The sequence below is a fragment of the Xenopus laevis genome, chromosome 9_10L, assembly GCF_017654675.1.
Source record: "Xenopus laevis strain J_2021 chromosome 9_10L, Xenopus_laevis_v10.1, whole genome shotgun sequence".
Taxonomy (NCBI): domain Eukaryota; kingdom Metazoa; phylum Chordata; class Amphibia; order Anura; family Pipidae; genus Xenopus; species Xenopus laevis.
The window spans coordinates 17,401,363-17,414,380 of record NC_054387.1 but is presented as its reverse complement, the minus strand read 5'-3'; the positions used below and the strand labels follow the sequence as shown (position 1 = coordinate 17,414,380).

The 13,018-nt window shown below is 43.4% G+C and overlaps 1 protein-coding gene across 4 annotated transcripts in view; it reads right to left on the bottom strand.

Moving 5' to 3' along the window:
- col20a1.L (collagen, type XX, alpha 1 L homeolog) overlaps positions 1 to 13,018 on the bottom strand; it is a 45,205-nt gene that overhangs the window by 13,674 nt on the left and 18,513 nt on the right. For all 4 annotated transcript variants that reach the window (XM_041576053.1, XM_041576052.1, XM_041576050.1 and 1 more), the window contains exons 17-22: positions 12,371 to 12,510; positions 11,447 to 11,579; positions 8,990 to 9,049; positions 7,488 to 7,535; positions 1,543 to 1,681; positions 633 to 775 (exon numbers count right to left, since the gene is read on the bottom strand). In XM_041576053.1, the coding sequence (XP_041431987.1) occupies positions 633 to 775; positions 1,543 to 1,681; positions 7,488 to 7,535; positions 8,990 to 9,049; positions 11,447 to 11,579; positions 12,371 to 12,510 (663 nt within the window). The remainder of the gene's footprint in view (positions 1 to 632; positions 776 to 1,542; positions 1,682 to 7,487; positions 7,536 to 8,989; positions 9,050 to 11,446; positions 11,580 to 12,370; positions 12,511 to 13,018) is intronic.

Below are 13,018 nucleotides of genomic sequence, written 5' to 3'. Positions count from 1 at the left end.
GGTTGGTTCAGGCCGTATCTAATTTGTCCCTTGTTAAGTTAAAAAATATTGGAATCTAAAACTGGGTTAATTTATACTTTAACAGTCCATTTCCCTATGTTAGGGGCAGTGATGCCAGGACATCAGACATGTTACTGAATAAGGTAGGTTGCTAGGCCACTGGTTGCTCTGTATATGTATGGAAATTAAATATCACCTCATCTTGTATACTGTTTCTCACTGCTCTTCATACTTATCCTTTCAAACCCCCTAGTAGGGCATATACTACAGGGTACCACACGGCCGCACAGGCAGGACCCTCAGTAGCTTAGGGAGTTAGGACTTCGTATGAAAGCTACATCCTCTGCAAAGCCAACTGTTCCCCTAGGGCAGAGGTTCCCAACTTAAGAGGCTGGGTCCCTTAGGAAAGCCCAAAGATGGAGGAATGGGGGAACCAGACTAGGTGTATGTTAGAATGGGAGTTGATAGAACTATAGCAGAATCACTCGGTGCTCTGATACAAGGAGGGGACAGAGACCAAACATTTGACCAATGACTCCCTAATGAATATACAGAAGCATGCACCAATTGGGTGAATCCTGGCACAATGTCCCATGCCTAGCAAGGGTGTTATGGGGGGTCCCTTTGCTTACGGTTTAGAATAACTCCAAGGACTGGCTGGAAATCTTCATCTGTGATCTGCCAAATAGAGAAGGGCTCCCGAGCCATATATGGAGGCAAGCGGAGCAGGAAGCTGAGAGTATGTTCTGGGGGGATCCCGCTGGGATGGAAGTCTCTGCAAGAAAAGGAGAATAAGAAAATCTGCCCCAAATGGAGAGTCCCACATTCTATATTCTAATTGTTCTCTGAGTGCAAACATATTTATTACAGTTTTAGCAATGTACCAATGTCATTCACAGCTCCCGGAATAGCCTGCATACAATGCCAATGTTTCCACTAGCCACCATGCCCTGTGCTAGAGTAGTAGTAGGAATTAACTCCTTTGAAGTAAGTGTAAGGTCTGTGGTCAAGGGTTTAAAACATAAAGAGGTACGCACGCCTGTGGTCAAGGGTTGCCCCACTTCTGTCAAGTGTCCATGTAAAAAAGTCAGATAGTATTGGTGGAGCAGAAACCTTGGAACTGTGTCCCTTTTAGAGGCCATGCTTATAGCAGATGTGTGTATAAATAAGATTGATGGGCCTGAGCTTGGTGGGATTAAGCTCTGAAACTGAAAGACTCTTATATCCCACGCTCCCAATTAGTAGTATTCAGAAGGGGAACATTGTGGCCAGGCCAAGGAATGAAATGTTCCTATCACACAGCACTTGAAAAGAGAAATGTATTTTGAGCTGAAATGAAGAGAAAACAGGCAACAGGGTTGAAAAGAAGGGGGTAGGGAGGCAGATAGTGGTGGGGGGGGGAGGATACAGAGAGAGGAGATTAGGAAAGTAGCGAGAGTGAGAGACTCAGAGAATAGGATTCAAAGAGCTGTAGTTTAATAACAACTGGAGGGCTGCAGGTGGTAATGCTGAGGTGTGCAATGTGGTGGGCACTTTCTGTACCTGGTCCAGATGGTCAGCTCAGCAGATTCAGAAAGGGTATAAATTTTAGCGCCACCCAAGACAAAGACACCGATGGAGACTCCACTCACAGACGCGTAACGCTTCTCATCCAGGCTGAATGCTGCCATCATGTTGTACCCTGGCACAGAGAGGGCATTGAGCAAATTAGGCTGATGGTAACCCAACTCAAGAGCTGCACTCATACACCCTTTAAATGAACACCCCCAACACAGAGACTTTACTCTCCAGCAGGATAAAGGTCCCCCACCCCTGTGAATAATTACACCCCTATATGCCATTGCACAATACCATGCATAGGAAAATCATTTCCAGTCTGCAATGCATCAGATGTGCTAAACAAGTGATTATTGGTTCATAATTGATACATTGGGTGTTTGTCCTTCTGAATACCAAAAACTAGAGCTGCAGTTGGCCTCCGGGTAATGCTGGCATGGGATCTTTTATCCAGAATCCCATCATCCAGAAAGCTTATTTGCCAAAGAAGAATCCCTGTTCAATAATTGATAAAGTGGAATGAACAACCAAGAGAGTTTTCATCTCTGCAAATTGTTAATAAATGAGCCAAATTTGCTGCTCTTGGGCCCCCCAGTCAGACAGATATTACTGTGTATATTAGAAGCACAGGGGAAAAAATTTATCATCAAAACTGTGTGCCATTTCGGATTCCCCATCTCTTGCCTGGGATCCGACAGCTCTGTAAATGGCATTCTCACTACAAAGCCCATTCTGCTCCTCGGGAAGCCATCGTGCAACTGTCACAATTACTCAGATAGTTACTGACCCACTGCGCCAGCTGGTTACTCTGAGATACTGCGTATCATTAAACCCAACCTCCCACATACTGTACAATCTGGAGCAGAAACCTGTATAATAATGATTCACTTATATGTCTCCTCCTTATATACCAACAAGTAGCTCAAGGCAGCCGCAGGCCTTTAATAAACCTTATCCCAAATAATATTCCTCCTTCCCTTCCGACAGCCTTCTTTCCCAATTCTCTTATGGTTGCTTCTCTCCTCAATTTCTACACGTACAGAAATAGGGAGTGCCATGGTATGGGCCAAATGAGCAAGAGGTCCTCTGGACACCAGCACTCATTTTTCTCGATGCTGTCATGAGCCATTCTTACTCCTGAATACAGGAGAAGGCGTAAAGAGTTTTGAAGTTCAGTATTTACAGTATATACTGTAAAGTAGGACTGTCAGAAGTGTGGATTTGTTGAAGTCCAGCAGACTACCTCCACAGCCTTTGGATGATGGAAATGTAATTTACAACCTGAAGAGGCGCAAGTTGGGCAACATCAAGATAAAGTACGAACTAAGTTTTCTCTACTGTGAATGTTTTGTCCTGGTTTCTCTATCTTGTCCTACAGCTGCCATCTTGTTTTGTTTTACCATCCCCACCTTGCTCTACTGTCATCATTATATTGTCTGTCCCTACTGTGCTTATCTTGCCCTTTGTCTCCACCTTTCCATGCTGTCTCCATCTTGCTTTCCTGCCCCTATCTTGACCTACTGTTTCCATCTTACCCTACTGTCTCTATTTTGCCCAACTGTCTCCAATTTGTTTAGTGCCTCGATCTTTCCAATCTCCACTGTTTCTTTCTGTCTCCAGTTTGTGCATCTGTCTTTGTCTTACCCATATGTCACCTTTTTCCCTTCTACCTCCATCTTCCCATACTGTTCCTCTATGTTATCTGTTTGATAACTTATCAGAAGGTGTTAGATGACTTTTTAGCAAGAGAGAAAATCATATAAAAATAGAAATAGAATAGAAATAGAAAATAGAATCAACCATGTTCTCTGAAGAATGCACTCAATGAGCAGACCATCAAAGGCAGAAAAGTAAAATAAATGTGGATTTATTTGGTACCATCAAACAGAGGCACATTTCTTGTAAATGAACACTTAATCATGAGCCTATATTAAGTGTTGCCTCTGTTTGCTGGAACCAAATAAATCCACATTTATTTTCTACTCTGCCTCTGATGGACTGCTCGTTGACTGCTGCTCCAACGTACATGGTTGATTCTGCTCCACTAGCTGAAGGCTCAGGACACAGCACCTGGACTTCCTTGTGACTTTTGGTGAGTTATGGATACAATTGGTTATATTTTGGTTATTGAAGACAGCTCTTAGTACAAGTTGATCCAGGCACTGGTCAGACTGCCATATTGGAGTCAGAAAGGATTTTTTCTTCCTCTGAGGCAAATTTGAGAGATTATTGGGGGGTTTGGTCTCTGGGTCAACTAGCAGTTAGGTTTACAAAAAAATTGAACTTGGCATGCGTCTTTTTTCAACGTAGTTAATGTGTTACTATTTTATGTTACTTAAAGAAACATCCAAATAATAGTAAAGGTATGGGACCTATTATCCAGAATGCTCGGGACCTGGGGTTTTCCGGATAACAGATCTTTTTGTAATTTGGAACTTACAGTAAGTCTAGAAAATCATGTAAACAAATAACCCAATAGGCTGGTTTTGATTATGATAAGGATTAATTATATCTTAGTTGGGATCAAGTACAAGCTGCAAAGGAAATTATTTTTAAAAATCTAGATAATTTGGATAAAATATACATGTACAGGTATGGGATCTGTTATCCAGAAACCCGTTATCTAGAAAGCTCCGAATTACGGAAAGGTTGTCTCCCATAGACTCCATTTTATCCAAATAATCCAAATTTTTAAAAATGATTTATTTTTTCTTTGTAATAATAAAACAGTACCTTATACTTGATCCAAGCTAAGATATTATTAATCCTCACTGGAAGCAAAACCAGCCTATTGGGTTTATTTAATGTTTACAGTACATGATTTTCTAGTATAAAGTATGAAGATCCAAATTATGGAAAGATCCCTTATCTGGAAAACCCCAGGTCCCGAGCATTCTAGATAACAGGACCCATACCCGTAGTGACAAAATATGTCCAATAGGTTTAAGGGGGAGAACAAACGATGCCTGAACGTATACAGTTGTCCCTATTTAGACCCCCTTAGACATTCCCTTAGACATCTTTGCACTTGGGCAATGATTCAGGCACCATATATTTCTCTCTCCTTGCCCTACTGTCTCCATCTTGTCCTACTGCCTCTATCTTGGCCTACTGTCTCCATCTTGTCCTGTTGTCTCCATCTTACTCAAGTGTTGCCATCTTATCTTGCGGTCTCCATCTTGTCCTACTGTCTCCATCTTGTCCTACTGTCTTCATCTTGTTCTACTATCTCTATTTTGCCCTACTTTCTCCATTTTGCCCTATTGTCTCCATCTTGCCCTACTGTTTCCATCTTGTCCTACTGTCTCTATCTTGGATTACTGTCTCCATCTTGTCTTACTGTCTTCATCTTGTTCTATTGCCTCTATTTTGCCCTACTTTCTCCATTTTGCCCTATTGTCTCCATCTCGCCCTACTGTTTCCATCTTGTCCTACTGTCTCTATCTTGGACTACTGTCTCCATATTGTCCTACTGTCTCCATCTTGTCCCACTGTCTCCATTTTGCCCTACTTTCTCCATTTTACCCTACTGTCTCCATTTTACCCTACTGTCTCCATTTTACCCTACTGTCTCCATCTTGCCCTACCGTCTCCATTTTGTCCTACTGTCTCTATCTTGGACTACTGTCTCCATCTTGTCCTGTTGTCTCCATCTTACTCATGGTGTTGTCCATCTTGTCCTACTGTTGCCCTATCACTTCCATCTTGCCCTACTGTCAACATTTTTCTCTAATTTGGTTGCATGTTTCAGTAGTCGCAGGAAAGATCGTAATTGTAACATGTATGGCCACCTTTCATCCCATCACTGGGGTGCTCTCCTATCCCTGTGCTGCTGCTCCATTCTGTGCCTTATGAAAGTAGAGAATATTGTTTTTCAATTTCCCCTAACACAATCCCCATGCTGTTATTCAGCACAGGGTTTTAATCTTTCATAAAGATAAAGCGGTAGGCACCCCTCACTCCTTAAATAAACATGTTTTCTCCACTAAGAGCTTCTAGTCATTTGCTTGTGCCTCTCTCCTTCCCGGCGTGGGTGAGCGGCTCAGTATCATTTGCCTCAGCTTTGGCAGAAAATACCAGAAAATCAGCATCTGTGGAGCCAATGTGCCTGTAGCATTGCCGCCTGTGAGAAAATATCAACTAATTGTGCAATTTCCCCACTTTGTTTCAGCTCAAGGCCGCGAGGCAGCTGCAATGGATAATGTAGTGCTATAGGAAGGGGGGGATAAAGAGCCCTCCTCCCAGTCTTCATAGCATCTATTGAAGGGGTTGTTCAGCTTTTAGTATGATGTAGAGAGTGACATTCTGTGACAATTTACATTTTTGAGTTGTTTAGTTCTTATTCAGCAGCTCTCCAGTTTACAATGTCAGCAATCAGATTACTAGGGTCCAAATTACCATAGCAACCATGCATTGATTTAAATAAGAGGTTGGATCATGAATAGGAGAGGCCTGAAGAAAAAATATTAGTAATAAAAAGTATCAATAGCGATACATTTGTAGCCTTTAAGTGCATTTCTATTTAGATGGGGTCAGTGACCCCCATATGAAAGCTGCAAAGAGTCAGAAGAAGGCAAATAATGCAAAAACTATAAAAAAAGAAAGAATGAAGGTCAGTTTAAAAGCAGCTTACGATTAGCCATTCTATAACATACTAAAAGTTCACTTAAAAGTGAACCACCCTTTTCAACAGAGCTTCTAAGGGTAACAGCCATGTAGGCACTTTGGTTGGGCACAGTTGCATGGTTTAACTGGGTACAGGTATGAGCAAACTTAGGAGGCTGTTCCTGCTAAATTGTGCTTAGTACAGGGGAATACCTATGCTGCCATAGTTTTATGGTATCTCTCTGTACAGGCTATGAGCAAACTTAGGGACTGTTCCTGCTGAATTGTGCTTAGTACAGGGGAATACCTATGCTGCCATAGTTTTATGGTATCTCTCTATACAGACTATGAGCAAACTTAGAGGTTCCTACTGAATTGTGCTTAGTACAGGGGAATACCTATGCTGCGATAGTTTTATGGTATCTCTCTGTACAGGCTATGAGCAAACTTAGGGACTGTTCCTGCTGTATTGTACTTAGTACGGGGGAATACCTATGCTGCTATAGTTTTATGGTATCTCTCTGTACAGGCTACGAGCAAACTTAGGAGGCTGTTCTTTTGAGTTGTGCTTAGTACATGGAAATACCTATGCTGCCATAGTTTTATAGTATCTGTCTATTGGGTTAGGCAAAAGTGTTTAATGTATACTGATTAAAGGGCTGCAGTTTGGGGGCCCTTAGCAGGGCCAGATTTACATAGTGGGCGCCCCTAGGCCCACTGGCATTTGTTGCTCCTGTCCCCTCCCCTTTATTCGTGCAAATTTTCATCATCTGGACCGGAGCAATGGGGATTGGTGCATGGGAAATTTTAAAAAAATTATTGTATCTCTAGCGCATCCCCAGTGTTTTTGAATCAATGTGGGTGTGGTTGGGCAGCATGCCATCCCCCTAAAATCCTGCCGCCCTAGGCCCAGGCCTAGTTGGCCTTTCCACAAATCCAGGCCTGGCCCTTAGCCCTGTAGCACTTGCTACTAGCCATTTATAAAATGTTAATTTCAGATATAAATAATCCCATTTTATTCTGGTATCAGTCTCCCATGAAACACATATGAGTGAATCTTGGCTTTCATGGGAAGCGGGGGGACGTTAGTGAGTGGTGGGATGAGTTAATTGGTGTCGCTGACACTCTCCTTGTTGGGAAATGAGGCAAAGACATCAGAGCCCATAGTTTGTATTTAAAATGCAATAAAAGTGCTTACAGCCTGGAAATAAACCTTTTTCATGTGCCACATCCAAGGTGGGGGGGGGGGGAGAAAAGCAATTATAACATTGATGCAGAAAAGGGAATCTTTGATAGGGTGGGGGGTGGACTAACCGACTCCTTACCCATAACAGCGTCAGCACCGTCCTCCATCTGCACACGGGGGCACGTCCCTGCAGAGCCAAAGCCGAGAACAAAGGAATTCATTTTGAAGAAACACAAATATTGAGCTGCGCCTTCCATGTTCCCTCCTTTTAGGCACCTGCAGTGTAAATGCACCCCAGGCTTGTGTCTGATATAGTATTTATTGGCACAACCCACAAGTGCACAGGCTGTAGGAACGGGAATGTTCTGGGCACACAGTAAGTTATACCTTCATGTTGAATGTTTGTTTTATAGAAATGGGGACATTTGTCTACTGGGCAAATGGCAGGACAAGACAACCTGGGTGCATTGACCACAGTATTGGGGTAATAAGGACAATGGACGGACTGACTGGATGGGCTTTGATCATGAGAGGAGCATGAGGAGTAATGATGGACAGGATGGGGGGTGGATAAGCAAACACTGGATTTTACTCAATGTCAGATCAAAGCACATTTAGGAAATGTTTTGTGGCACAAAATCAATTGATGTCACTTTTCTGAAACGTAGAGCGGTTTCAGGGGGTTTACGTGTGTGCTTTATGGGGGGTGGGTTGTAATGAAAGCATCACCGTGTCAATAAAGCACTCAAACCTTCTCCAAAGCCTTACTGGATTACTTCATCCCACTGTGAGGTCTGGGGGCAGCACAATAGGGGATCTCACAGCACATGACATGAATAATTTTAAAATACATTTTTGATTTTCGTTACTTTTAACAATTTTCCACCTTTGATCATCAGCCTGAAGAGTGGAGCCCCCCAGTGGCTGCATAAATAAGTTTTCCTGTTTCCTGGTTAAAATGCAGGATACAAAACATATTTTTTTGCATAACATTTTTAAATCACAGACATGTGACCTCCCTCACCCCCTCTCACGCACATACATAAATGGGCCAATGAGATTGTTGCTGTCATTGTGTTAAATGTGCCAGGCCCATAAAAGCTTGCTGCTAATTGGAACCTTCTTATGTTGCTATTCTTCTGCCATTTGTCAAATGGGAATTTATCAGAATTTACTCTGTACAGGAAAAGTTATCCTGCCCCCCCCCTCAATGGACGGAACAGTTTCAAAGTGCACATGAGGTCCTTGTAGAAACTGTTCCAAGGTTATGTGTAACATCTGCCAAGTCGATTCTTATTAGTATTCTGTATTGTTTTTTTTATTCTGTGCCTCGGTGAAGCGTCCTTGAAGCACATCTGCAGTTACTCCCTTGGTTTTCCCATACCAGTGCCTTATCACTCCCTTACCTCCCTTCTCATGAACATTTGTTTATCAGAGGTTATATAATGTCTGGTCAATCCTTTGTTCTGTATTCTGTCTCTCTTGAGTACAGGATCCACGTAGCTCGCGTATGTTTATTATATAAATAATAAACTTCAAGTGATCTCTGGTCTTTGGATTTTTCCCCAACAACTCCAACCTGCTGAGCAACCAGATTCTACTCCATGCACATTAGAGCCACAATGTAACTGAGTGACTTACCATCTGACATAACTGGGAACAACGCACCATGTTCTGCCGGCAGCTTCCCAGGGAGAACCTCTGCACCATAAAAGCACAAGGATTGGGATTAATTCAATGGAAATCATAGACACGGGGGGCACAACTGTCCGCCTACTACCCCTCCCCTCCTCTCTCACACTTTCATTCTTCTTTCCCCTGCTCTTTCCCTTGTACCGACCCCATCGATTTTCACTCTGTCTCCCTAGAACACAGTTCACACGCTGGGTGTTTTGGGGTCAGCACCCCAACAAATTACTTTCAGGGTATTTTGCTGAAAGACCAAATCAATGAAACGTGGCCCCTGGGGAGAGATCTGCATGGGTAATGGGAGAGAGAGTAGCTAATGGTTAAACTGGGGACCAGAGATATAGATGATTGTTGAGCTGGGTACCAGAGATAGAGATGATGGTTATGCTGGGTACCAGAGATAGAGATGATGGTTAAGATGGGTACCAGAGATAGAAATGATGGTTGAGCTGGGTACCAGAGATAGAGATGAGTGTTGAGCTGGGTACCAGAGATAGAGATGATGGTTAAGATGGGTACCAGAGATAGAGATGATGGTTAATCTGGGTACCAGAGATAGAGATGATGGTTATGCTGGGTACCAGAGATAGAGATGATGGTTAAGCTGGGTACCAGAGATAGAGATAATGGTTAAGCTGGGTACCAAAGATAGAAATGATGGTTGAGCTGGGTACCAGAGATAGAGATGATGGTTAAGCTGGGTACCAGAGATAGAGATGATGGTTAAGCTGGGTACCAAAGATAGAAATGATGGTTGAGCTGGGTACCAGAGATAGAGATGATGGTTGAGCTGGGTACCAAGGGGAGAGCTGATGGTTAAGATGGGTACCAGAGGGTGAGCTGATGGTTAAGCTGGGTACCAGAGATAGAGATGATGGTTGAGCTGGGTACCAGAGATAGAGATGATGGTTAAGCTGGGTACCAGAGGGAGAGATGATTGATAAGATGGGTACCAGAGGGTGAGCTGATGGTTAAGCTGGGTACCAGAGGGTGAGCTGATGGTTAAGCTGGGTACCAGAGATAGAGATGATGGTTGAGCTGGGTACCAAGGGGAGAGCTGATGGTTAAGCTGGGTACCAGAGCTGATGGTTAAGCTGGGTACCAGAGGAAGAGATGATGGTTAAACGAGACATTTTGTGTAAAAAATAAGAATGTACCAGTGCGTTATACTCATTTAGATATAGAAGAATTGTGCTTAAAAAGGTAGTGTTTTAGGCTGATTTATTGAATATTTCTGCAAAAACCCTAATAATCCCTCCCTTGTCTTCCACTTCCTATTCCCTGTGCAGGGGAGTCAGCAGCACTCAGCTCACTGCACTGTAGGACCTGGTAGGGAACTGGAGCCTGTCTTGAACACCATGTAAAAGCAACACCATATATTACTCATAATTGCCTACAAAATTAGGGTTTTTTCATGTATCCTATATGTATCCTTTAAGTTGGGTACCAGAGGATGAGGTGATGGTTAGGCTGGGTACCAGGGGGAGAGATGACAGTTAAGCTGGGTACCAGGGGGAGACATCATAGTTAAGCTGGGTACCAGGGGGAGAGATAACAGTTAAGATGGGTACCAGAGGGTGAGCTGATGGTTAAGCTGGGGCCTTGGGAGGAGGCAGATTGGATAGTGAGGCAGCACATTCCCAGCCACTAGGGTCCCAGCACATTTCCACATCTATCTAATTAGTTCAGAACTGCTAACTCCTCTGCTCTGCCCTTTCCTCCTCACACTTTCCGTGATAAATCAATCTCTGGCCCTGAGGTCAATATTTCCTTTCCAGTCAAGACTGCAGTTTCCTTCTCATTCTTATGGGGGTGTTCTACCTGGATAAATTGGATCATTAGTGTTTATATTCTAGGGTCCTAAACAAATTGGCCCTCACCCTCCCAACAGATACAGCAATTTGATCAGCAATCAATGGGTCAATACTGTGGTGGGTCTGGAGTCACTAATGGCCCCCAGGACTATTGCCCCTTGGCATCAGTGGAAATTTACTGATTGATTAGCGTTATATTAGGCTGAGATGGGAGTTAGATAAAAAGAAGGGGTAGCCACTACATGTATAGAGCATGCAGGCATTTTGAGGTTCTGTGATTCCTGCCGAACATGTACTGATCCATATGTATGCTCCACACAATTAGGGGGCCCCATACTACTAAGTTGGTAGAGCCCACCATCCCATTGGACATCAATTATAAGCTCAGTGGCTCCTAAAAGTACAATAGAGCCCCACTGAAAAAAAAACACCCAACCCCATCCACTCCACCAACAAATCCTCCTTGGGGGCCCCTGACTGTGTAGGACACTGTACACAAGTTTTGAGGCTGGAACATAGAACAAACACATCATTCACTATCAATTCCAGCCCACCAACATCTATGTGCCTTCCCCACTGCACTGGGGCCACTAACCTGTACGGTACCTCCCTGAAGAGGCATCACTGAGGGCCCCGTCCAAATACAGCGCTGAAATGGAGACCTGATATTCTGTGTTGTACTCCATCCCGGACAGTAAAGCTGTTTTTTGTCCACCGGGCACAGACACCTGGTAGGGAACATAAGAGGGGCTAATTCTGCCAGACACACAGACTCCAATCAAGCAAAGGAAATACAATTAAAGGCAACATTAAAAATACAATGGAATCATAACAGGGCACAGACTGAGTCTAACTGCATTCAGTGCAGGTCCCTGAAATTGTATTGAGCTATTCGGTAATGCATGGCAGAACAGAAACCGAAGCTGCCCCCACTTACATCTAACTTAAAGGGATACTGTCATGGGAAAACATGTTTTTTTCAAAACGCAGTTAATAGTGCTGCTCCAGCAGAATTCTGCACTGAAATCTATTTTTCAAAAGAGCAAACAGATTTTTTTATATTCAATTTTGAAATCTGACATGGGGCTAGACATATTGTCAATTTCCCAGCTGCAGCAGTCATGTGACTTGTGCTCTGATAAACATTAGTCACTCTTTAAGTAACCAGAGAGCAGCTCTAACACAAGATAACAGCTGCCTGGTAGATCTAAAAACAACACTCAATAGTAAAAACCAAGTCCCACTGAGACTGATTCAGTTACATTAACTAGGGGAAATAAGCCAGAAAGTAGTTCCATCCTAAAGTACAGGCACAAGTCACATGACTGAGGCAGCTGGGAAACTGACAATATGTCTAGCCCCATGTCAGATTTCAAAATTGAATATAAAAAATCTGTTTGCTCTTTTGAGAATTGGGTTTCAGTGCAGAAGTCTGCCGGAGCAGCACTATTAACAGTATCCCTTTGATGTTTAATCAGTTCTGTGGGGTATTATATCAGCAGTGCCATTCAGAAAGTACCTGGCTCAGTTTGCCCCCACTCAGGGGCATCCACTTGATCAAATAAGAGGTGACATCAGGTTCCCCTTGATCCCATGTTGCTTTAGCTCTGTCTCCGGAGAGATGGGTCACACTCAGCCCAGTTGGGGGCGGAACCTTCACTACAAAGGGGATTCTGGGTTAGCATTCATTGCACAGGCCAAACAGTAAGGATTAGGGTGCAGGGCACATGCGTCCCACAGATGTCAAAGAAATATACACTCATTATTCTTAATGACATGGTTAAACACAGTCACTCAAATGTGCCCCCCTTCCAACGCACAGATACAATCTACCCCCTCACACACACACAAAACCTACCCACACAACCTACCCACACACAAAACCTAGCCATATACAAAATAACAGAAATATTTATAAACCAATACACAACATTCAAAAACCGCAGACAGGCCATATGTCGGTGCCCCTCCCAGACAGCTGTCTGTATGTCTCGCTACCCAAGGGGCATGCCATTAGGATGTGACATTCTGCCGCCTCTTAATTACCTCTAATTAATTGGAGTCCCAACACAAGATCCTAAGGCACAAGAGCAGCTCAAGGACACAAGTAAAAGCCGTAGAACTAAAGAGAGCCAAAGACAAGGCAGTGGTCCATGACACAGTGATC